We start from the raw sequence: 24440 nt of genomic DNA, 5'->3' as shown, positions 1-24440 counted from the left end.
CTTTAAGTCAGAGGAGGTGTAGAATTTAGGACACTTTGAGACATTGTACAATAGCTTGTTTTATGTTCCTAAGCTATCTTGCTCCTGTTAAAGCTACTAATTGTCTCAGTGTAAGTTTTAAATAAACGTATTTCTTTAGAGTTGGTTTGTACTGTGATTTTTTCCTTTTTAATCACACGCTATTGAGTATCATTTTCCTTGTTCCCTCTTACTCCCTCATTCATCCAACCCTAGGCTCCCTTAAGTTCAACATTTTCCAGTACTCTTACAAGTTTAAACACTGCATTTATTTAAAAAAAGAATTAATTCTTATTGCTTAGACTTTTTATTAGCTAAATGAAGAGGCTCACACAGGTAGGGTGCTGGTCGAAGCGGAGTACTTGACCTCATCTCGCAGTGCCAGCCCCGTGAAGTTGTCCCGTCTTGCTGCATATTCGCCCACGTTCGCCAGCCCTGGTACCACACAGCAGCTCAGAGCACTGCGGTATATACTCATGTCGTGAGCATCGTACCACTCGTCGGTCTTCTCATCATAGCACTCAACATTAAAGGTGGTGGTGAAGCCGTTAAAGCCACCCACCACGAACAAGAGGTCATCTACCACCTCGATGCCGAAATTGCTACGAGGGTTAAACATGGTGGGGATGGTGCGCCACGTGTTAGCCACTGGGCTGTAGGCTTCTGCACTCCTAAGTCGATTAGCTCCATCAAAACCGCCTACCTGTGGGCAGCAAAGGAAACGTGTGGACTGTCAACTGCTGCTTCTGTCCCGGAGGAGGCCCTCTTTGTGAGGAAGCCCCTCTTCCACGGGAAAAGAAAAACATTTTTAAGTACTTACCAAAGGTAGTGTAAACCTGCTTGCTAATAGGAAGCCCAGGGCGGCTGGCCGTGGTGCCGGGGACTCACCGCATACACGTGCTCTCCGTAAGCAATCACGCCGATTCCGCTCCTCCTGCTCCGCATGGGCGCTATGACTGTCCACTGGTTGCTTTCCGTGTTGTAGACTTCTGCTGTGAACAGGCATTCGTTCCCGTTAAACCCACCACATATGTAGACCTGTGTGGAGAGTGGTAAGAAGATTAAAACTGGGGCCTCGGGGGAGCAGGAAGAAAGGCTGCGTATTTATGGAGGAGGGGGACACGTTGGTGCCTGTTTTTCCATGTGTGTGTGCTTGGCATTTTTTACTTGTTTAGCTCACATTAGTTTGCCACACTAGGTTCCAGATGGAAGTTTCTCACCCCGGCAGCTGTCTGCCTCACCACTCCCACCTCCCCGCGTGCAGTCACTATCCCCACCGTGCGCTGCTACTTAATAAGTGAAATCAGAGAAGATAGTTGCAAAGGGCCACTTAGGCATTCGGGGAAGAAATTCATACTGCAGAACAGCTGCTGTCACTTCTGTTTTCCATTCACCCTGGAAGACGAAGAAGGGCACTGCCCTTGGGCCGGCTTCCAGTCTCCAGCCCCTGCTTACCTTCCCATAGAGGGTCGTGGCGCTCGCGTCACTCCTCTGTTCGTGCATGGGGGCGATGAGTGTCCACTGATTGGTCTCTGGCTCGTAACGTTCCGCAGTGTTGAGACGTACGTAGCCGTCAAATCCTCCCATGGCATAAATAAAATTGCTGAGGACTGTCACACTGACATAGCAGCGTCTGGAGTGCATCGGGGCCACCTGGTGCCAAGTTTTCTTGACTGGGTCAAAACGCTTAACACTATTGAAGTAATCTACACTATCGAACCCCCCAATGATATAAACGTAACCTTTCAAATAGGCTGCCCCGTGGTAGGCACGGGGACTCTCTTCCTCACAAGTGACATTCACCCATCTGTCTGCCCGAGCATCATATGCCTCAATGGCATTGGTGGGGCTCCCACCACTCCAGCCACCGATTGCAAATAGGATGGCATAGGGCAGGCGGGGCCTAGTGAGTGGGTTGGTGAAGTCAGAATTAGAGGGTCCATTCATGTTCAGGTCATACATGGCCTTTAGGGCATTGATGATGACTGGCTTGCATTCCTCGCTGTCTTTGACGTAGTCATTCATCTTAACGTTGTTCATGAAGTACTCAGCGTGCATTAGGGCCAGGCGAACCTAAGAAGGGAACACAGAAAGTCATTTAGATGAGGTGAATTTGCCTGGGAAACCCGTACTCAACCCCCGTTTTTACAGTGTGCCTTTGAGGCGTGGTACTGTCAAGTTCTGTTTTTGAAATTTACAACTCAGTTGAAATAATTTGATTTTGAGAGGTGGTCAACATTTGGATGCTGAGAATGAGCTAGATAGAAGGCACCACAAATGATCACAGAACTTAGGCCAGAAAAAGCAGTGGTGATTATTCAGTAATTGAACAGCTGTGTCTGTAAATGTAAAATAACACACATTAGGGGCCTCCCTGGTGGCTCCAGGGGTTAAGTGTCAGCACTATGAAGCAATCGTCAGCTACTGCAGCTCAAGTTCGATCCCCAGCCAGGGAGCTGACCCACATGGCGCAGCAGACCTCTCCTGCCTCGCCCACTGCTCCCCTCACCAGTGAATTTCAGTAGATCCACCTGTTCTTTTCCCCACTCTGTCTCTGGTGAATCCTCTCACACACACACACACCCCCACACACACACCTCCGGCCTGTTCTTGTATGCATAAATAAATAAATCTTTTTTAAAAATAACACAAATTAGCATCAAATGGCTACAATTGTGTGTAATACACAGGGTTTGATTTCTAGTCCAACTTCTACCTTGGGTTTGGGGAAACTCAGAATGGAAAGGGATAAAGAAAGGAAGGCCTTTCCCCCTCCTTCCCCTGCTACCAGGGAGAATTTTGGTCAAAGACCATAACTGGGGCAGGGGAACTAGTAAAGCCCAAGGGAAAAAAAGTAGTGCCACAGTAGGAAGTAGTACGAAATGGTGAAATTATATCAATACAGCCCTGGACTCTGCCAGACGTCTGAATCTGGCTCTTAGGACAATCCCTCTGGGATGTCTCAACAGTGGCAATTAAGCATCCACCAAAAAATAACTAAACTTGACCTTCGGAAGCAAAACTGAAATATGCTGTTTCCTATTTTGGGGATCATGAGAAATCCATTTTAAAATGGCCTCAAATACAGCATCTTCTTGTTTGACGTTGAGCTCATCTTTCTCAATGATATCCTTAAGTTCAGTGACTGAGAGCTCTAAAAACTCTGCTGAGACTTTCACCATCTCCTCGAAGTTATGCAGGATGAACATGTAGGCCTTCTGCCTCAGCTCAGGGCAGTAGTAGTAGTCTGTGAACTTGCAGATGCCAATGCAATTATCCAAACACAGCTCCGACTTGAGGAACTCGCAGCAACCCCTGACAATACCCATGATGTTAAATTGGTCTGCAGCAGCCAGCAGCTTCTCCACGTTGTCCGGCGTGATGGGGACTGTCCGGGTGTATGCGTACTCGATAATTAATTTCATCATGTCGGGGGAAATGCCAGGAATGTTGTATACTTTCTTTTCAGTGTTGTTCCAGCCACTTGTAAACAAAGCTCTGGAAAAAAAAAGAAACTAGCTGTCACTGAAACATTTCCCTCCGGTTTGCCCTGTTCTCCCCCACCTTTCTGTGTTGAGAGTTTGGACATTTTCCGAATGGCACACAGTGAATATGTTGGAAATAAATTGGTGTAGGGGAGGGGGCAGCAGACAGCTTTATACAGAGGGCAAGAGAACTTTCCTGAGAGCTATGACATTGGGGACCCTTAGGTTATCCTCAGGGTAACTGGGTCTTTTGCACATTTTGTAGAGAAATTGGGATCTAGATCTGGGAGTGACCCACTGCCCACCAAATTCTACCTTGCTACAGAAATTCAACATCTTAAATCGTGTTGTTCAGCACATACCCAGGATATAATCACTTCTCATTTTTTGCTACCTCCTTGGTCCAAGCCCCACCATCTTTTTCCTAGAATATTAGGAATAATCTTCTAACTGATCTCTCCCTTCTGTCTTCAACACTCCTGGAGTTTGTCTTATTCCAGCCATAAGAGTGATTTTTTTTTTAAAGATTTATTTATGCATACAAGAACTGGGGTACAGGCCAGAGGTGTGGAGGGTGAGAGGATTCACCAGAGACAGAGTGGGGAACAGAACAGGCGGATACACTGAAATACACTGCTGAGGGGAGCAGCGGGCAAGCCAGGAGAGGTCTGCTGTGCTATGGTAGGGTAGCTCCCTGGCCAGGGATCGAACTCATGCTGCAGAGGCTGCGGACAGCTTCATAGGTTGCGTCTTAACCCCTTGCGCCACCAGGGAGGCCTCACAAGAGTGATTCTTAAGGATTTATGGTTCACTTCCACTCAAAACCACCTACTGACTTCCCTTGTTAGAGTAAAATAACGTTCCAGAGACTACAATCCCTCTGAGATCAGCCCTCTCAAACCAGTAATAGCTCTCTGGCCACATTTCCTCTTGCTACCCCCTCATTCTGCCTGGCCCCGCTGGCCTCCAAGCTTTCCTTGAATACACCAGAGGTGCCTCTACCTTTGGCCCTTTGCACTTGTTATTCCCTCTGCCTAGAAATCTCGACATCTCCATATTCTCACTTCTCAACTTCAAATGCCACTGTCATCAAGGCCTTCCTTGATAATCCTGTTTAAAATTGCCACTCACCGCTCTCTAGCCTCTCCTTTTCTTCCCTAGTGCTTAGGATGATTCGATGTGTATTTTATTTAATGCCTATTTGTCCCAGGGGAAGGTAAACTTAATGAGAACAGAAATGTTTGTCTCTTTATTATTTCCAGTACCCAGAAGAGTGCCTACCACAAAACAGGCGATACTAAGTGACACTATTCCATAGCTAATTATTGGGCTTCTGCTGGGTACTCTCCTAAGGTATTAAACAAGAAGTCCCTGCCCTAATACATTTTTCCTTTTTCTAGGAGGTTTTAAGGGAACATGGGCTCAGAGATCAAATTATTCTCTAGCGCAGGGGTCTGCAAACTTACAGCCTCTCAGCCCATCGCTTGCTTTTGTACCACTCACCAGCTGAGACTGTCTTTTATACTGTCAAATGCTTGGTGGTGGGGGGGGCGGTCAAAAGAATATTTTGTGGCACCTGAAATTGTAATAAATTCAAATTTCAGTGTCTATATGTATTACTTTATTGGAACACAGCCATACCTATTCATTTAGTATCGTCTACGACTGCTTTCCCACTATAAAAGCAGAGTGGCGTGACACTGTATGGTCTGCAAAGCTGTCAATATGTACTACTTGGTTTTTCTGGAGACCTTGCTCTAAGTCTAGAAGAATGAGAGTTTTTAGCAACCGGTGGGATGCACATATCACATCTTCATTGGCATCGATTACACAAACATTTTCAACGCATGAGCAAAAACAGCTCTTCCATTTCTTGGGTTACAGTGATTTTGGCCCCAAATCCCCCTTTTCTTCTCATACAAATTTGTATGAGGGCACTTCCAATGCCCTCAATCCTTGTTAACTTATCACCCTGCTGGTAACAGTCTCTACTGGGATAGGGGGGGAAGCAGTGACCAAAGTGGCACCTGTCACCTAAGGTTGTGTAGAACTCCGGTAAGGGTGACCAACCTCCCCAGAGGCTGGCTTGGGTGAAGAGAAAAGCCCCTGGCCCACCAACGGTTGGTTTTCAAATCCGGCTGAAAACTAGACGAGGCTCTGGCCCTGGTTGTGCCTCTTGAGACGCCAAAGGAGCCCGGCCAGTGCCAGTGCTTGGACAATGCCCCTAAACCAAAGGAACCAACATGTCTCCAAATGAGCCCAATTCCCCCTTTGGCTTAGTCCGGCAACCCTTATACCTAAAGTAGGAACTGCAGCTACAGAGGATGTTCTTGTGGGCATTGAACTCAAAGCCATTGACCTTGATGACCACGTCGCAGAGCTTGCCCTCTAGCCTAAGCTCGTTGAAGATCTCACAGGTCATCGCACTCATCTTCCTCTCCATGTGAGGCTGGTGGAAACGTGCGGAGGCCGCCGTGCTCTCCATCTCCATGGCACCCTGGGACCAGCGGAGAGAGGCTGCTCTCCTAGGGTGTTGGGGAGGGTTGTGAGGGGGCCCTTTAGCCAGCTGTCGCTCCTTTTCCCTACTACATCTTTCATATAGGGCCCATCAGGCAGCCCAAGTTCCAGAATCCTGGGCACGCAGTGAGATCACTCTCAGGATTGTGCTCTCAGGTTCTGGAACTCTCTCCAGTGCCTGTCCTCCTTCCTTCTCCCCTCCCCCCAGCACCACTCAGGCTGAAGACCACCCCACACTTCCTTCCATGGCCCTGCACCTGCAGCAGCTCAGTGACCACCAACACCCGTGTCAGGGCTGTTACTCATTCCAGCTCCTGTTGCCCACTCCCTGGCCAGGGTCTGTCCCTGTAGCATCCATCTACCTTCCTTCCCTGCTGAGCACTGGCTGCCCAGGCCCTGCGTAAGGAAACCCAGGCAGAGGAGGCAGAAGGGAGAAGTCAAGCCCACTGAAGGTCATTCTGACCCACATTCCAGGGCCTTCCTGTCCCTGGGTCAAGCTCAGGTCACTGCTTTGTGATGAGGAGTGAGCCCAGTTAAGGAAGCAGCTTCCAGAAATGTTTCAGGGAGTCCACTTTATGGCTTCTAGCCCCCTGTCAGCCTGAGGCTTTTTTGGCCATGCAAACTGTAAGCCTGGTAATGCCCACTCCTGCCAGGATTTTCGCTCTCTAAAGAGTGGCACCCGCTGAACCCCAACTCCTGGGGACACTCGCCCTCCTCAAAACGGGCCTCGCAACCAGGGTCCCCACCGAGCGCGCGGCGAGCCCCGGGGAGGGCCGCCTCCCGCCGCGCGCCCCGCGGGGTGCGGGTTCCGGGTGCTCGGCCGCCGCCCCCACCCGGCGAGGGGCGACGCCTGCGCAGTGCGGCCGCGGGGCGGCCCTGGCTCGGCGCGGGCGACCGGGCCGCGAGCGCCATGGCGGAGGAGGTGAGGCCGGAGGGAGCGAGCGGCGCGGGGCGGGCGAACCCCGGGCCGCTCCGAGGCCCCCGGCGGGCAGAGCGGGCCCCACCGCGGCACCCCGGCCGGTAGCGGCCCCCGGGCCGGCCGGGCCCTCCGCACCGCCCCTCGCGCCCCCCTGCCCGGGCTCGCTGGGCTCCCCAGCGAGCCCCGGGGCCCCCTCGGACCCGGTCGGTGCCGGAGTCAGCGCTTCTCTCGGGTCTCGGGACAGGTGAGCTCCTTGATGAAGGCCACGGTCCTGATGCGGCAGCCCCGCCGGGTGCAGGAGATCGTGGGCGCCCTCCGCCGGGGCGGGGGCGACCGCTTGCAGGTACCGCGGGCGCGGGCGGGCGGGCGCGGGCGGGTTCTGCCTGCGCGGCCTTCCCTCGTCGCCGCGGACGCCGGCATGCGCTCAGCCCCCAGCCCCCCAGCCCCCCGAAATGGCCAGTGAACCTGCGGGCTTGCCTGTTTTGTCTTGGGGGAGACCTCACCTGCCCTAAAATCTAGCAGTCTACATTCCAAAAAGACCAAGCCGCCTCCTCAAATTAGACAGAAGCAGCACCCCACACCAGGACCGGGGCTTTAGTCTCCACGCTGGCAGAGGTCAGCCGGCTCCCCGAGGTGCGCATGTGGAGAGGGGCCATAAACCGGGCGGAGGCACTTGAGGAGAAAGTCAGGGCATTGAATGGATGCTACTGACAGAGTCTAATGGACTTTGATTCTTCAGTCCCCAGTGACTCCAACTCCAGGAGGCCTGGCGCCTTTGGATTAGTGCCTGTACCTGCTAGGATTAGCTCTTCCTTATCTCTCTGCCCGCACCCCCCCAACTCCCTACGCTGAGGCAGCACCCCGCTGCAGAAGCCAGCTAGGTAGGCATCATCTCTCTTTTGCATTTTAGGTCATTTCTGATTTTGACATGACCTTGAGCAGGTTTGCATATAATGGGAAGCGTTGCCCTACTTCTTACAGTAAGTCATATACTGGCTTGGTTTGTTAGACTGGGCGAGAGGATGGCTTCTAAGGGGCCAAGTTAAGGGCATTTTGTGTTTCCCCAGATATTCTGGATAACAGCAAGATCATCAGTGAGGAGTGCCGGAAGGAGGTGGGTGTCTCCCTGCCATGCTCAGGATGGGCTAGAAGATACTACTTCAAATGGTTCTGGGTTAGGACCAAAGTTTCCAGGATAGAGACCTTAGATGATTGATTGATTAAAAAAAAAAAAAAAAAAAAAAGTTCTGCTTATGTGACTCTGGTCTTACCAAACTGGGACAGCTTTTCCTTAGTGGCCAAGGCCTGTGATGTGAATATGAGACATCAACATATATGTCATTTTAACTTCCTGCAATTCCAAGAGTTGGGTAGAACCATTATTGTCTCCATTTAACAGATGAATAAAATAGAGACTCAGAGAAGCTGAGCAGCTTACTCAAGGTCATACAGCAAGGCACAGAGCGTGGTTTTCCCGTAGATCTGATTTGATCTCAAACTCTTCACTACATTGTGCTCTTTCCTTAACAATATGATTTTCTTGGTAAGGCAACAGGTTTTAAGAATGACTTCCAGATTAATGTCTGTGACCATAACTCCTGTTCATTTGGGATACATGCAGATATTGTAAGGCATTCCATGGAGTTCATTTTAATTTGCTCCACATTTCCCCAGTGTCCTCTTGGCCAGAGCAGAAGCTGGACTTTTCCTACTGAATAGCCATATCATTAGGTCCCCTTTGTAAGGAATGTCACTGGATTGCACACTAAGTGGTCTGGTGGGTTGTCATATTGGTCAGCTCTTCCAAGGCACTGTCATGGTACTTGTTATTAAGATGGGCAGTGAGTTAGAGAGCTCATAGGGCTGAAGCCTGTCTCCCCACAGATGCCACCTTCAGCTGACGGTAAGTTCTGGCACCACCACTGCCTGCCTCTGGCAAGGTGCTCTTTTTGGTTCCTCACATCCGTGATCTTGTCAACTTCCAGGAAGCTGTGTCTGTAAGTAACGAAGTAGATGCCCTCTCTAAGATAAGAGGCTACACAAAGCTAAGACTCTTGGTATTGATGGTTCCTGAAAAAATAAAGCAAGGTTTACATATGAAATTTACTTTTCTCTCTCTCTTTTTTTTTTTAAAGATTTCTTTATTTATTTATACAAGCACTGGGTACAGTCAGAAACATGGGAGGGTAAGAGAATTCACCAGAGCCAGAGCGGGGAACAGAACAGGCAGACTGACGAAATACACTGCTGAGGAGAGGTCTGTCCCGTCATGTGGGACCCTCTCCGGGGGCTGGGGATCGAACTGGTGCTGCAGAGACTGCAGGCAGCTTCACAGCCCAGCGCTCAACCGCTGCGTCACCAGGGGAGGCCCTACTTGTTTCTCTTTAAAAATATTCTTCTGTTGACTCTATTGTACTTTTAAAAAAATACTCACACTGAAAACAAATACCACTTTGAAAATATTTACATCTCAGGAGCTTTCTGCCTTTGCCAGAATGTGATCTTTTCTTTTAACCCCCTTTTGAACCAATGGTCTGGAACTCCATTTGCTCTCATAATACTCTGAGACTGTGCATATACTAGCATTCACATTCCTTTTTTTTTTTTCAAAGATTTATTTATTTATGCATACAAGAACTGGGTTCCAGGCCAGAAGTGTGGGGGGTGAGAGGACTCACCAGAGACAGAGTGGGGAGCAGAACAGGCGCATCTCTGAAGTACACTGCTGAGGGGAGCAGTGGGCGAGACAGGAGAGGTCTGCCGCGCCATGTGTGTTGCTCCCTGGCTGGGGATCAAACTCAGGCCGTCGTGCAGTGATAGTGCTGAGACTTAACCCCTAGGCCGCCAGGAAGGCCCCCAGTCATGTTCCATTTTTACTAGACACATTTACTGACTGACACATGATCCCTCCCGGGAGTGTCCGAGGTCCTGGCCTAGGAAGGGGCCTGCGGCCATAGAGATGCATGTGAAGTTGTGCAGCTGGTGCTGCCGTGTCAGGGGCTCACCCAGGAACACTGTGTCCCACACTGCTGGCTTTTGTGTCCATGATTTTTGCCATGTCTGTGACAATTCACTAAACATTTCACTAAATGTTTTCCTCTAATCAACCTGATACTAAAAGATCTGAAGGCAGTTAACTTATAAAAGAAACAATCTTTATGAAACTTGCGTTTCATGGGCCAGTTGGCTTTTTCTAATATATATTAAAAGCAGTCAAAAACTGCTAACAGGAGGGCCTCCTCGGTGGCGCAGCAAGTTGAGCACAGCGCTATGAAGCTGTCTGCAGCCTCTGCAGTGCGGGTTCGATTCCTGGCCGGCCAAGGAGGTGACCCACATGGCGCGGCAGACCTTTCCTAGTCTTGCCCGCTGCTCCCCTTAGCAGTGTTTTCAGTCTGTCTGCCTGTTCTGCTCCCTGCTCTGTCTCTGGTGAATCTTCTCACCCTCCCGTGCCTCTGGCCTATACTCCAGTTCTTGTATAAATAACAAAATAAATCTTAAAAAAAAAAAAAAAAAAACCTGCTAACAGGAACAGTGTTCATCCCTGCACCCCTAAAGTCATCTTGCCCACCACCTGAGAAAGGACAGCACATTTTGAGGACCATAACATTAAAACAGTTACTGCTCAAGTCCTGCTGACAGGCGACAACAAAATCCTAGTAGCCCTATCATCTGATAGCAGGAACTTGTTGATTTTTAGACCTCACTGTTGGGGCGGGCAAAGGAGTGACTGCAGATCCAGTCACTCCCCTCCGTGGTGTTGCGTCTTCTGGGTGATATTTTTCTCACACTAAACTCGGCCTTTCCTGGGGGATACTTGATGTGAACTAAATGGTTTTTCTCCGCATTTCTGTTTTCCCAGCTCAACGCTCTGCTTCACCACTACTACCCGATTGAGATTGACCCAAACCAGACCATCAAAGAGAAGCTGCCTCACATGGTGGAATGGTGAGCCATGGCCTGGTGAGGTCCCCAGGCCTTACACAGGCCGTCCCACAGGGGCTGCCTTTTCCCTGAGCTCTGTCAGCTAACAGCCCCTCAGCCTCGCTGAGGCCCCGCCCAAGGCCGCCAGCCCAGCTGTGGGAACAAACCTGCAAACACACCTGGGGCTACTGCTGGAACAGAGCCTGCAAGGATCTTTGGAATGAGCTAGAAGTGCCCTGGGCTTGGGGGAATAAGTGCTTTGGGGAGCTCACCTTCCCATAGAAAGCAGTATCACTGACAGAGCCCAGTTTTCCAGAGAGTCACAGGGAAGGGATTCAGAAGGGCCCTGACTCCAGCATCCACTCACCCAGCTCTTGCCTCTCTGAAGGCTGCCAGAGGCCCACAGGCCGTGGCTCTGCGGGAAAGGAGGGGGCCTCCACACCAGTGCTTCCAGTCAGGGCATGGCCCTAGAAAGGAAAAGGACACTACTCGTTCAGTGATTTGAATTTGGGCTTTTGTGGGGTGACTGTTTCTAGGTGGACCAAAGCGCACAATCTCCTGTGTCAGCAGAAGATTCAAAAGCACCAGATCGCCCAGGTGGTCCAAGAGTCCAGCGCGATGCTCCGGTCAGCTGCTTGCTTTGCACACATTTTCTGTCTGACACTGGTCTGCACACGACAGAGAGGCTGGGAGTCGGGGGGAGAGGCCGGAGAGTAGTAGCGAGGTGTTAGTGGCTGGGAGAGTAAGAGGAGACAGATTACAGATGTGGGAGAAGTTGTGGCCTTTCATCTCCCATCCAGCCCTTCTGACCGTGGCTGCCTCCCAGGAAGCGGTTTGTGGGGCCTGTGACCCTGACCAGGGCTGCCCCTCTCAGACCAAACAGCATCCAGTCCAGCTCACTGGTCATATTGGTAAAAAGACTTGGGGTCCCCGTGGTCACCAGTGTTCTTTGTTCAGACACGGGAGCTGGCTGGCTGCGGCCCTGATCCTCAGTGGCTTCAGGACACATCCTCTCTGCTGCATCATTGTTTACTAGAGCGGGGATGGACCCGGGTGTCAAGGTGGGAGTGTCCTAACTGGGGCGAGGAGAGCTCACGAAGAGCCAGGAGAGTAGTGGAGTAGTCACGCCTAATGCCGGGTGGCGTGGGGTGCTCCTCGGTGAGGCCGCCCCAGGGTAGCTGCCTGGTTGCAAACCCTGACTAAAAGCTTGTGCCCACCTTCCCGCTCTGCGGTCCTCTCCTGGCTGTGAGGCCCAGGGAAATCAGCGTGTGCACAGGCTGTTCATGGCAGCCTGTCCATAACAGCTGGAGTCTGGAGCCTTCTCATTTGTCTGTCAATAAGAAACCGGGTAGCCGAGTGATGGCGTATTTACATGGAGGAATTGCGCTGCTAGTCGTGACAAAGAGCCAACGGCTCAGCATTTGCAAAGCCTGGATAAATCACACAGATTAACCAGATTTAGCCAGAAGCAAATGTGAGACTATTGGTATGACGTTCAAGGACAGGCAGAGCTGATGAATGGTGATGTGACGTTAGGGGGGTGGCATTGACTGGGGAGGGATGTGAGGAGCCTGGCGCTGGTCAGGCATCACCGGGACAGACATGTCGGTAAATACTAGTTGATCTGCGCACTTAAGATGGGTGCGCTTTAACCATGTGCTGGATGCATCTGACATTCGGTGTTTTACGCTTCTGTGACATGTTTAACACATGTTTCTGTGACATGTACCCCTCAGGGAGGGGTACAAGACGTTCTTCAACACCCTCCACCAGAATGGCATCCCCCTCTTCATCTTCTCCGCGGGCATTGGCGACATCCTGGAGGAGATCATCCGGCAGATGAACGTCTTCCACCCCAACACCCGCATCGTATCCAACTACATGGACTTTGATGAAGATGTGAGCCAACCTCGTTTGCTCTGGGAACGGAAGAGGGGTGCGGACCGCCAGCCAGCAAGTCTCTCCCTAGACACGAACCCTAACGGGGTGGGGGGTGCTTCTCCACGGCATTCGTGCATTGTGCCTGCTAGAGACAGTCACTGACGAAGGACCCATGGTTGGTGTTTGACAGCTCTCGCCCCGAGGGCCTAGCTCAGGGGTCAGATGCATTGGTTCTCAGGGGTTTGCACTTGACTTGTTTTCCTAGAGCCACAGGTGGGTGCTCCAGCTCACCCATGTTCTAACTTCCCCTTAAATCAGTGGCCAGAATGTTTGTCCCTTTGGCCTGTGGTCAGCATGTGGTGGCCCCTGAGAGCTTGAGCACCGGTTGCATCCTGGCTCCGGGCCTGCACCAGAGTGGGTGCTTGGCACTGTGTGATGGCCTGTCAGCCTAATTCGGGGCTGCACACGCTCCCTGGCAAGGGCCAGGTAGTAAATATTTAGGTTTTGTGGGCTATATATGTGGTTTCTATCGCAGCTCTGCAGTGCAAACCAGCAGTCATGGACAGAAAGTAAGCAAATGAGTTGGACCATGTTCCCAAAAAACTTCATTTACAAGAAAAGACCAAATTAAAAAAAAATAGGTTAATCTGGCCCCCAGCCCTAGTTTGCTCACCCCTAGTTTAGACACCAGCAAGGTTTGGCACAGTCTGTGACTCTCAGAATTCCCTTTCCTCTGTGACAGGCAGTGGAACCAGCCCTCGATGGCTGCCTGAGCCCTGCCATTTCTCATTTTGATCATTTAGGGTTTCCTGCAGGGATTCAGGGGCCAACTCATACATACGTACAACAAGAACGCCTCCGTGTGTGAGAACTCCAGTTACTTCCAGCAGCTTCAGGGCAAAACCAATGTCCTCCTACTGGGAGACTCCATGGGGGACCTCACGATGGCTGATGGGATTCCTGGTGTGGAGAACATTCTCAAGATTGGCTTCCTGAATGACAAGGTAGGTGGCTTGTCATTGGCTTCCTCCCATCATACCTGGCTGCTTCTTCAGTACCTGTTCACCAATGCTTGTCAGGCACCTTCTGTGTGCTGGACACCACTGACCATGAGATGTACAGAGGGGAAACCCAAACCATAGTGTCTGGAATATTCCATGTTCTCATAGGAAAACAAAAGCAAATCCCAGTGGAGAGACGAGGTCTTGCAGGCACAGAGGTGGAGCTCACTGACCAAGTGCTCGGGTGCTCCAGGCACAGTTCATCATCAAATGCTCAGACCCATGTCACAGACAGGGAAACGGAGGCAGGGAGACTCACTTGCCCACAGAGACATAGTCCTCAGCCGCAGCACCATGGGGCTCTATAGAGAGGAGAGATGTCCATAGTCAGGGCGTGGGTTTATTCAGAGACATATAGGAACAGCACAGAGGCCGACGGCGGTATGCTAGGATGGTTGTAAAGGCACAGTTTGGTGTGAAGCTAGAAGCTACCTGTCGTCACCCTCGGCCAGCAGGTGCTGAAGTTCCCACAAATGCTTGAGCCTTGTGGAAACTCAGTAACAGGTAGATTTAGAGGTGACACCTGGCTTTCTGTTTTCAGTCCTTGTTATGTCCTTTTGACGGTGCCCCAAGGGTTAATGGTGGCTGTCTGTGCTCGTTGCCACCCGTACCTCCAAAGGCAGGTCCCTGTGACTGTGGTCTCCTCTTGGGGAGTTGCAGCACGGATGCTGGCCCGCGCCAGGTGATCACAAGTGGGAGGGCACCTCGGGACTGGCTTCCTCCCCTCCCGGCAGGTGGAAGAGAGTCGCCAGCTGTACCTGGACTCCTATGACATTGTGCTGATGAAGGACGAGACTCTGGACGTGGTCAACGAGCTGCTGCAGCATATCCTGCACCAGGGGGACCCGATGGACATTCAGGGCTCCTGAGCTGCGGGGCTAGGCCCTTCAGGGTGTGGTGAAGAGGGAGGCTCCCCCGTGTGAGCTGAGTCCTTAGTGGCTGAGCTGCTGGCCCATGCCCCTCTCCCCACACCCCGCCCTTCCCTATGTTCCCCGGAGGTGGGGGCGCACCTGGTGGGAGGGCAGAACAGCTGCTCCTGGTGAGCACATCTGCAGGTGCTGGCACTCTAGGGATTGTCTGGCTCAGAGGTTCTTTTTTTGAAAATTTTAAAAACGGACTGGAAAGCTGTTCCAACAAATCCAATGTGTGAAAAAGATCAAAATAAAAAAAGAAAAACTGCTGTTTTTTAAAAAAGATTTATTTATGCATACAAGAACTGGGGTGTAAGAAAGAGGTGTGGAGGGTGAGAGGATTCAGCAGAGACAAAGTGGGGAGCAGAACAGGCGATCCACTGAAATACACTGCTGAGGGGAGCAGTGGACGAGACAGGAGAGGTCTGCTTCGCCATGTGGGTCACCTCCCTGGCCGGCCACTCCTGCTGCAGTGACTGCGGGTAGCTTCATAGTGCTTGCGCCACCAGGGAGGCACAAAAACTGCTATTGTAATTAGGGGGTGTGTGTAGATGGGAACACCCATGCCAGCTTGGCCTTGGGATCACAAGAACCTCCAAGAAGCTGCTAGGGTTCCCGAGGGCAGTGCTGAAAGTACCGAAATAACCCAGGAGACCCTTGAGCACAGTCTACACGGGGTGGGCAGGTAGAGCTGGGATGATTTGATGATTCTGATGCAGGAGGAAGAGATCCACATAGGTCAGGATTTTCCCTGGGGCCCTGGGTTTTTCTCCTTTTGTGTGTCCTAGGCCACCATATGGATGACTTGGGGGGAGGTGCTCTGGGAGTGAGCTGGAGGGGTCCGTGTTCTGTGGCTTTGCAATGCTGGGTGTCAGTTTCTTTCCCTTCTGCCCTCACTGCTGACTTGGATGGTCAGGAAGGAGCTGAATTCACTTTAGGGCACCTTTTGAAGAAAAAATGTCTACCAGTTCAAGTGGCATTTTCTTAGCCTGCCCTCCAGGGAAATTCACCCCCCCCCCTCCTGGAAGGGATGGCGGTTGCTGGAAGGTAGTGTGTGCAGATCTGTGGGGAAGGGAGTGCTGTTTGCATGGCTCTATCTGCTGTGGGAGCACCTAGATGCCTCCTGGTCACCCCACTGGGCGGAGTTCCAATTTACCTATGACTCAGAGAGGAGTGAGGAGCCTTGACCCTGTAACTAGGAGCTCCTCCAGCTGAGTGAGATTTGGGGGGCTGAGTCAGTAGCCAATCTGGTCTGAGGTGCCTGTGGGTGCTTTGGGGCCAATGTCTGTATAGACTGTCTCACAATGGGGAGCAGTCACATCTGGGGATCCTAGGCAAGAAGTCAGTGCCTGTCAGGGGGCTCTTCAGCCTGAGTCCCGCCTAAGCACCCCCAGCCTCAGGTGGCTATGGATCATCTCTGCCCGCTGGCCAGTCTAGCAGATGAGGTCAGTTGTCCCCCAAGACATGGAAGACTTGAACCCACTCACTACCTTTCCTTCAGGTAAAGGGAGAAGGGTTGGGCAGGGGTGATGGCCGGCAGCCAAGGGCAGTGGCAGGTGGGAATATTGAAGTTGAGAAAGAGTGGAATCCAGGCCTCCCCTGTGGCGCAGGGGTTAAGTCTCCGGGCTGTCAAGCTATCGCCTACCACTGAGGCCTGAGTTTATCCAGGGAGCTACCCACGTGGCGCAGCAGACCTCTCCTTTCTCCCCACTGCTCCCCTCAGCAGTGTATTTCAGTAGATCCGCCTGTTCTGCTCCCTACTCTGGTGACGACTCTCACCCCCCACACCTCTGGCCAACACCTCAGCTCTTAGATACGTAAGTAAAATAAGTATTTTTTAAAAAAGTGGAATCCAACCTGTGATTTCATTTAATCTTTGAACTTTATTGTTTTGAGGTCAGGGTCTGTCTTTCCATCCAATTGGGACAGGAGGTAAGAATCACCCCTCCCAGCCTATGGGGGCTCTCTCTCCAGGGTGATGCCCCCACTTGGCCTCAAGAAGGCAGGGACCTCCAGGAGGGACCCAGACCTAGGGCCACAGCCTCCTGAGCCCGCAGGCTATGGGGACAGCCTCCTTGGTCCCCTTCTCCCCCAGTCTGAGTCTGAGGGTCCCCCCACTGAAAGACCCCCCCCGGGGCCTCTGGTTTAGCCTTTTATTTGGCACAAAGGAGAAAGGGACCTGACACCAGTTCAGGGCTCTGCCCACCCCTCCTCCCGTGGCCTCCGTGAGCCCCTCTTCCAAGCCCATCCCGCCCAGAACCAAGGAGTCTGCAGCCCTGAGACCCGACTGGTAGGTTCACTCACTTCATTTTCTTCCTGTCTCAGCCCTTAGGGAAAGCAGCCTTTTGAGGCAAAAGGCAACACCCTAGGTCACCTCAGTGAGGGGGGACAGGGCAGATGAGGAAGGATGGGCTAGGTGAAGGGGGCTGCCCCCTCTCCCAAGAGCCAGCCGGAGCTGAGGGAGGAGACGTGGCGGGGGTTCCTACCAGCCTGGCTCACGTTCTTGGGGGCTGGTCCATGACAGAAATGGGGCTGGAGATGGAAGGGTGGTGGATGATGAAGAAAATTTATGATGAGGAATAATAAAGGACCGCAACCACGACGCAAGTTTAGGGGGATAAAGAAATGAGGAGTTTGGCCTCACTCAGTGTAGCGATGCAGCGGGGAGGTGGGGGCGGGGGCCCAGCAGCGGCCCCATTCATTCCTCAACTCCACCAATGCCCAGACTGGCTCTGTAGCGCCAGCAAGTTGAAGGAAAGGGCTTGGGGGCTGAAGAGAGACTCCCAATAGGCACGGGTGCCGCGGGCTCTCCCCGAGGGCAGGTGGGGGAGCAGAGCTGGCTTCTCTGACCACTTGCTCCACGCTCCCAGACATCGTCCCAGCAGAGGGGAGGGTGACTTTGGAAGGTCGGTCCCAGGCCCCTGCCCCCAGGCCCCTGCCCTCAGAGCTCCTCGTGGACCCGCTCCTGGTCTTCATCGGACTTCAGCTTGAGCTCTTCCACAGTGATCTTGCCGTCGTGGTTGCGGTCCTGGTTCTGGAACATGTCTCCTATGGTTTTCTCGGGGTCCTGCCCAGGCATGAGGCGTCCTTTGCCCTCACTGACTTGAGCCTTGATGAAGGTGGAGAACTGGGGGGCGAGGAGAGCCAAGGGAGGGGGTCAGTCAGAGCAGCAGTGGATGGCGGCCTTTGGAAGGGCCCTGGGAGGCGGCCAGGGTGGTTTCCTTTCCTTCCCCCAGGCTGCTCGCCCCCTCCCGAGGGGGCCTGGCACAGGGGGCAGGGAGGAGGGTGTGTCAGCAGCTGGGGGAATGGGCTAGAAGCAAAGGCAAAGACAAGGAACCCAAGGCACAGCGAGGGCACAGGGCCAGGAACCCGCACACGAGAGCCGGACGCGCGTTTTTGAGAACTGCAGCCATGCAGGCGGCTCCTGGGTAGAGGGTGGGAGCGGTTATTGTAAGGACTGAAGTCCCCACCCACCTCCTCTGGGGGGACCTCGCCATCCTTGTTGAGGTCCAGGCCTTCAAACAGGTTTGCAGGAGGGTCCTCGTGCCACACAAATAGGTAGCCAGCGGGCAGCCCCTCCTCCCGGGACACCAGCTCCACCTCAAACAGCAGCACCGCGCTGCCAGGGACTCCCCGGGCTGGAGGGAGGGAGAGGAAAGAGGCCCAATTAGGCCAGGATCTGGGCCTGCCGTGCAGCCTTCCCAGTGTGCTCCCCAGCCCACAACCTTGGTTTCTTGGAGAATGGAGAGTGGGGCCTGGGATCTTTACAGAACCATCCGGAAAGCTTCCCTGACTCCTCCCATCAGCCATCTAGGCCCCAAGTGGGCAGAGGCAAAGGGGCAGAGCGCCCATGAGACCACAGTCACGCCTCACCTCCGCTCTCCCCGTGTGCCAGGTGCGGGGGGATGATGAGCTGGCGTCTCTCTCCCACACACATTCCCTGAAGGCCGGTGTCCAGGCCTTCGATCACCTTATTGGCCCCTAGAGTCGCCTCCTGGGGGGTCCCATAGTCATGGCTGGGGGGAAGCAGATTGCAGTGTTACCACTAGCCCTGTTTCCTCTCCCCGACTCGAGTTCCCCCACCCTGCCCCACCCCATCCTACCCTGGCCCAGGGCACAGGACAAGCCCTCGGTCAGTCCACAGTCACTCCCAGTGACCGCCCCTACAGCAGAGTGCGGGCCCAGCCCTTCAGAGGGGGCGCCCTGCTCCCCCGTGGTGCGGCCTGGCCTGGCGGCTCATCTCCCAGACCTGGCTGTCCCCTCCAGAGGATGGAAACAACAGCTCTTCCCGCTGCCAGCGCCACTTCCCTTTGCCCACCCATCAGTAAAGCATTTCAGCTCCTCATGTTCCCCCCTCCTCCAAGATGGGAACTTAAGTCAGGGTGCCCGGCCCACCCACCTGCCCAGCCCTGGCCCTGCCCCGGACCCACGAGGAGAAGAGCCTGGTGCCGTCGAGCAGAGAGCAGTTGTAGTGGTATCGAACAAAGTCCCCAGGCCTGGCCGTCTCGGTGCAGGTCTCGGGGGGCTGGGCCAGCGTCTTGACTTCCACCGGGTCCACAGGGTTATGGAAGTCGATGACGTGGACGTCGAAGATCAGCACGGCAGAGCCGGGGATCTTGTCTCCTGGGGCCGAGTAGGGTTCGGAGCAGCTCAGAGTCCAGGACGGCTGTCTGTGGAGGCCCCTGGACCTGCTCCCCAGCTCCCAAGCCACCCCAACCCTGTGCTAATGCCCTCTTGTTGGCAGGAGCCCTGGGAGGCACGTGCCTTGCAGCCTCCATCACTTTGCTTGTTGGTCAATGCCATGAGTCCCATTTTACAGGTGAGGACACTGAGGCTTCCAGCAGAGGTGGGTCTTGTAGTTTCCTAGGGTTATGCTATTTCTGTTCTTCCATAACCACCCCCGCCCAAACTCAGGAGGGCTGCCTGCCTCCAGCATGGGAGAGAGAAGTGGGGGGTGGCCCGAGATAATGAGGGAGTCTGTGGGAGGAACTGGGGGGTGGCTGGTTTTGTGATGAGAGGCTGGGCAGTGGTTGGAAGCCCGCTGTGTGTGTGAGGGAAGGTCACCGAGCAGTGGGTCCAGACCCAGGGACAAGCCTACCGGTCCCGTTCTCCCCATAGGCGAGGTGTGGGGGGATGGTGATCCTCCTGCGCTCCCCCATGCACGCGCCCTGTAGCCCCTGGTCCATTCCGGGGATGATGTAGCCCTGCCCCACATAGGTGTTGTAGGTGTGGTTGCGGGAGTAGCTGCAATGCAGGACCAGCAGAGGTCAAAGGTGCCCTGCCCTTCCAGGCAGCTCAGAGCCACCCCCATATCTGGCAGCTTCTTCTGCCCCCTCCAACCCCCACCCTCCATCCTCAGGACCCCCTGACCTGGAATCAAAGAGGGTGCCGTCCATCAGCGAGCCATTGTAGTGGTACCGCATGAAGTCGCCGGCCACGGCTCTCCGGACACAGCCAGGTGGTAGCTCCAGGGTCTCCAGCTGGACAGTGTCCTTGGGGTTGTGGACGTCGATCAGTAGGACATGGAAGACCAGGGAGGCCTGTGGGGGGATCACAGTCCCTGGGGACGGGATAGGCTTGAACCATACAAGTGGAGAGCACCCAAGGCTCCTCTTGCCCCGAAAAGGCCCCTATGAGCCCTAAGCAAAAAGGTCCTGGCCCTGCTCTCCAGAGCCTTTTCTCGTCAAGCAGGGGCCCTATTTTTTGTCTCCCTCTGAGGCCCGAGCTGAATTATCCCCAGGGCCACCACCGGCCCATATTGAGCCTTTGTGTGGATCAGAATAAAGTACCCATTCTTAGTGAGATGATTACCAAGGGCTACATTTCATCCCTACTTGCCTCCTGGGCTGGTACCGTTGTGCAGTGCACAACCTGAACAACTGTGTGTGGCAGCCCACTTCCGGAGATTCCCCAAGCCACTGTCTGCCCTCACCATAGCCTTTCTCGCCATAGGCCAGGAATGGAGGGATGATGATCTTCCTTCGCTCTCCAGGACACATGCCCAGCAGCCCCTGATCCATGCCCTTGATCAGCCAGCCGGAGCCAATGTAGGTGTCATAAGTGCCACCCCTACTGTAGCTGAAAGACAATGAGGTAGAGATGATACTGCTGGGGTGGGGAGTCAGCATGGGCCGTGAGTCCCCCGGCCTCTGCCACCATCTTCAGCACCTCAGGGTTCCCTCCAGCCCTTACCTGGTGTCAAAAGCAGTGCCGTCCAGCAGTGTGCCATTGTAGTGGTAGCGGACAAAGTCGCTGTCCTGGACCATGCGGGGGCACTGAGGTGGGCGCAGCAAGGTGCTCACCTGCACAGTGTCCGCCTTGTTCCACACATCCAGCAAAACCACATCGAAGTAGAGGGTGGCATCGGGGGGAATGAGTCCCGCTGTGGGGACAGGGCAGTCCCCAGGGTGGGGGTGGGGTGGGGGTCTGAGAGTCTTGCTTTGCCACCCCCTCCACCACCTCACATTCCCCTTCTTGCTAGTGAAGCTGTGATCCCACCTGGGCCCTGTCACACCCCTTCTTCCCACCTCAGGGGTAGGCGGAGACAGACCAGCCACGGTTCACATCACGTGTGTAGTGTGACCTTGGGTCAGTGACTCCCCCTCCGTGAGCTTCCTGCCTCCCGGTCCCTCCTGTCCTCAGGCCTGTGTCCACCCTTCTCACCCACGCCGATGCTGCCGTAGCCCAGGTGGGGAGGCACAATGAGGCGTCGCCGCTCGTTGACACACATGCCCATGAGGCCTCGGTCCATGCCGGTGATGAGACGCCCCACGCCCACCACGATGGCCACCAAGGTGTGGCGGTCGTAGCTGGGAGGGGAGGGAGGGCACAGATGGGATACAGTGGCCTCTGCCCATGGCCAAAGGTGCAGGTGCACGCACACACAAAGACACAATCCCCCTCCTACACACATGTAGACCCATGGGCACCTCACCCCACGTCCCCCGTGGTGGGCCGCGCCGCCCGACTTGATAGGATGGGCTGTTACTAGAGGGAAGTCCCAGAGGACAGAGGCTTGAATTTGTTGGTATGAGGGGCTTGGGGGAGTGTTCTGCAGGCCTGTCTGATACTATTATCTATTGACAGCAATGGAGTGGTAAGTACCGCCAGGAGGGAAAGAGCAACATATATTGAGCACTTACTGTATGCCAGATTAAATGCTTGGCATTTTGCATTCATCAGTCATTAGCCATATAACTGGTGTTCCCTTAACAGGGGATGCGTATAGGGAGGGGGGTCCCTTTGGCTAGACTGGGGGATGATGAGTAGGTGCCACCTCCCAGGTTTGTTAATTACACTCTAGCACCTTCATACAACTAGAAAATCGCCTAAGGACAATCGCCTAAGGACGCATCTCTCAGAAAGCGGCTCCATTACAACCTGACTGTATCTTGTTTAAATTCCCCCTCCCAGGGGGAATGATTATTTTTATTTTTCTTAGAAGAAAAGTTGAGACTGGAGCGCCTAAGTAACGTGCCAGCTCACACAGCTGAGGTGTGCTGAGGTGTGCTTTGCGGGACTCCCCAGCCCATGTCTCTGCCACTGATTTCCAACCCCGGGTGGGGTTGCGGAGCTGGCCAGGGCCAGGGACTGGTTTTCAATTTTCAAATGGTCCAATCTAAAATTGTCCTGCCTTGTATTTGGTTTTAGTTACAACTTTTAATTTACTTTAAGGTTCCAGAAGGGAGGATGGGAGATTTTTATTTTGGATGGAAGGGAGCCAAGGGTTAGAAATTTTCCAAGCTCAGCGCTGCATGAACTGGGCCCAGCCGAGTGGCTGGAGTCCCCACCAGGAGTTAGACCCCAATTCCCAACATTGGCCATCAAGAGCTTGGTTGTACTCTTATATACTGCCAGGACCTCAGTTTGGGCCCTCTACACCCGCCACCCCACCCCCATCCCGCTGGTTTTCTGCCTGGCCTGCCTGGCCTGCTTCCTTCACAGCACAGGGGGCCTGTGAGCGCCCCAACACTGGTGGAGTCGGGCCAGTTAAACACCATCCTGGTTCTCCCCAGAGTCAAGGTAAAGAATGTGTATTGAGCCGGCTTTTCTGTTGCCAGGCACTGTAAAACATCATCCTATTTCAGTCCTAATGTCAGCCTCAGAAGAGAGATAACTTTTATTGTCTATTTTTTCAGATACAGCAGGGGTGAAATTTAAAAGGGGCAAAATTCCTTGATTATTGTAATAATCTGAGCTTGAACCCAAGAGCTGAGATTCTGGAGTTCATACTTTTGCCCAATATACATACTGCTTGCCTCCGAAGCCATGGCCACTCACTTCCTGTGGGCTGAGCTGTGTGTTCTGGGGAGGGGGTGGAAGAGGGACAAACTTCTGTGTGTGTGTGTGTGTGTGTGTGTGTGTGTGTGTGAGAGAGAGAGAGAGAGAGAGAGAGAGAGAATGAGACCTGGCCCCAAGGTTTGACTAAGGTGGAGGCACATCCCTCCTGTCCCCACCAACAAAGGTAGACTTCCCAGAGCAGACCAAGGTCTGGATCAGACCAGAAGCCAGTCTCTCAAACCCCAAGCCTGGCAAGGCAGGCTGCAGCATTAGTCTGATGTAGCTAAGATGGACGGAGGGGTGTGTGGGGGGTGGGAGGCGGGGGGCCATGCTGGGAGAGAGGCTTGAGAATCTTCCCAGGGCAGCCCAGGTGGTGTGTGGGACTGTGTGTCACATAGACAGGGTGCCCAGAGAGCTGCCCCACACCCAGATCAATCCTGCTGTTTATTTATAATGCCCAGTTTGCTTATCCTGTCTGTTGCAGATAACCCCCACCCCCTCCAAACAGTTCTGCTCCTTATTTACTAACCACAAAAGTACTGAAACCTGGGCTGGAGTCAGAAAGGGAGCCAGGGTGGAAAGGTCGGGGGTCCCAAGGTGAGAGACCACCTGAAGATTCACATGCAGCAGGGACCATGCCCCTCCCCCCCATGTCTTTAGAACAAAGCAATGGTAAGTAAGAACAGAGCAGTTTACCTGTATCATCAAGCACTTTGTGGAGGGAGGGTACTTGTACGGAAGAAATCAGGGACAAATAGTTGAAATTGAGGACGGGGAATGTTTTGGGGAGATCGATGTCCAGGAGTGCCCCCACCCCACCCCGAGGGTACGGTTTCAGCTTAGGATACTGTGGAGTGAACACCTGGGTACAGACACAGCCGAAAGGGGACAAGGAGGGACCTAAGAGAGCCCAGAGGGGGCTCGGGGAAGGGGAATGACCAGTGGGGGGAGGCACCCAACCCATTACCTCGAGTCAAACTTCTTGCCATCCTCGAAAGTGCCATTGTAGTGGTAGCGCACAAAATCCCCCATCTGCACTTCCCGGGGACAGGCCCTGGGGATGTGGTACCTCTCGATCACCACATCTTCCAGGGGACCCCCGGCGGGGCTGGCGCGGCCCAGCCCCCTCCCCACGGCCTGCACCAGCAGAAGCAGCAGCTGCAGCCGGGGCAGCCGGGGGAGGGTGTGGCTGCGGGGCGCCTCACCGAACATGGTGCCTGGAGCTGGAGCTGCCGGCTGTGAGCGCGAGCGAGGGAGACGCCGCCAGCGGCCTCCTTCACCCCTCCTCCCGGGGCTGGCTCCCCCCCTTCCTGTCCGTCCCCACCCCCGCGCTGGCGGGTCCACGTGGAATGGGGGCTGGGGAGACTGAGTTGGCTGGGGCGGAGGTGGGGTGGGGTGGAGGAATAGGGGTGGACTCGGAGGAGGGGGCGCGGCTGAGGCCGACTTC

At 53.9% G+C, this 24440-nt stretch overlaps 3 protein-coding genes across 3 annotated transcripts; 1 reads left to right on the top strand and 2 right to left on the bottom strand.

The window, feature by feature from the left end:
* Positions 1-312: 312 nt before the first annotated feature.
* On the bottom strand, positions 313-6154 carry KLHL10 (kelch like family member 10). The gene is made up of 5 exons (XM_037491696.2): positions 5801-6154; positions 3027-3516; positions 1474-2091; positions 907-1056; positions 313-721 (listed from the first exon to the last, which is right to left on the bottom strand). Exons 1-5 carry the CDS (start codon positions 5992-5994, stop codon positions 347-349), a joined length of 1827 nt encoding a protein of 608 aa, XP_037347593.1. The 5' UTR covers positions 5995-6154; the 3' UTR covers positions 313-346.
* A 747-nt stretch (positions 6155-6901) lies between these two features.
* Positions 6902-14978, top strand: NT5C3B (5'-nucleotidase, cytosolic IIIB). The gene is made up of 9 exons (XM_037491698.1): positions 6902-6942; positions 7184-7282; positions 7850-7919; positions 8007-8053; positions 10799-10884; positions 11397-11486; positions 12597-12759; positions 13545-13745; positions 14537-14978. Exons 1-9 carry the CDS (start codon positions 6931-6933, stop codon positions 14669-14671), a joined length of 903 nt encoding a protein of 300 aa, XP_037347595.1. The 5' UTR covers positions 6902-6930; the 3' UTR covers positions 14672-14978.
* Positions 14979-16550: 1572 nt separating this feature from the next.
* Positions 16551-24288, bottom strand: FKBP10 (FKBP prolyl isomerase 10). Its single transcript, XM_037493562.2, has 10 exons — positions 23961-24288; positions 21377-21522; positions 20906-21095; positions 20646-20791; positions 20084-20273; positions 19812-19957; positions 19144-19336; positions 18587-18729; positions 18188-18351; positions 16551-17840 (listed from the first exon to the last, which is right to left on the bottom strand). Exons 1-10 carry the CDS (start codon positions 24203-24205, stop codon positions 17655-17657), a joined length of 1749 nt encoding a protein of 582 aa, XP_037349459.1. The 5' UTR covers positions 24206-24288; the 3' UTR covers positions 16551-17654.
* Between the last annotated feature and the right edge of the window lie 152 nt (positions 24289-24440).

This window comes from Talpa occidentalis, unplaced genomic scaffold (genome assembly GCF_014898055.3).
Source record: "Talpa occidentalis isolate TD23 unplaced genomic scaffold, MPIMG_talOcc4v2.1 talOcc4.7, whole genome shotgun sequence".
NCBI lineage: Eukaryota > Metazoa > Chordata > Mammalia > Eulipotyphla > Talpidae > Talpa > Talpa occidentalis.
Note: the sequence above shows the minus strand (reverse complement) of the source record. Positions and strands in the feature narration are given on the sequence as shown.

Coding starts and splice junctions, on each gene's coding strand:
- KLHL10 (XM_037491696.2), bottom strand. CDS start 5,994: ATGGAGATGGAGAGCACGGCGGCCTCCGCACGTTTCCACCAGCCTCAC. Junction 2,092..3,026: donor TTTCAGTTTTGCTTCCGAAG/GTCAAGTTTAGT, acceptor TTCCCTTCTTAG/GTTCGCCTGGCCCTAATGCA. Junction 1,057..1,473: donor CCACGACCCTCTATGGGAAG/GTAAGCAGGGGC, acceptor CTCTCCACACAG/GTCTACATATGTGGTGGGTT.
- NT5C3B (XM_037491698.1), top strand. Junction 7,920..8,006: donor GCGTTGCCCTACTTCTTACA/GTAAGTCATATA, acceptor GTGTTTCCCCAG/ATATTCTGGATAACAGCAAG. Junction 13,746..14,536: donor TTGGCTTCCTGAATGACAAG/GTAGGTGGCTTG, acceptor CCCTCCCGGCAG/GTGGAAGAGAGTCGCCAGCT.
- FKBP10 (XM_037493562.2), bottom strand. CDS start 24,205: ATGTTCGGTGAGGCGCCCCGCAGCCACACCCTCCCCCGGCTGCCCCGG. Junction 18,730..19,143: donor GGCACCAGGCTCTTCTCCTC/GTGGGTCCGGGG, acceptor GCTTCCCCCCAG/CCATGACTATGGGACCCCCC. Junction 17,841..18,187: donor GCGAGGTCCCCCCAGAGGAG/GTGGGTGGGGAC, acceptor CTCGCCCCCCAG/TTCTCCACCTTCATCAAGGC.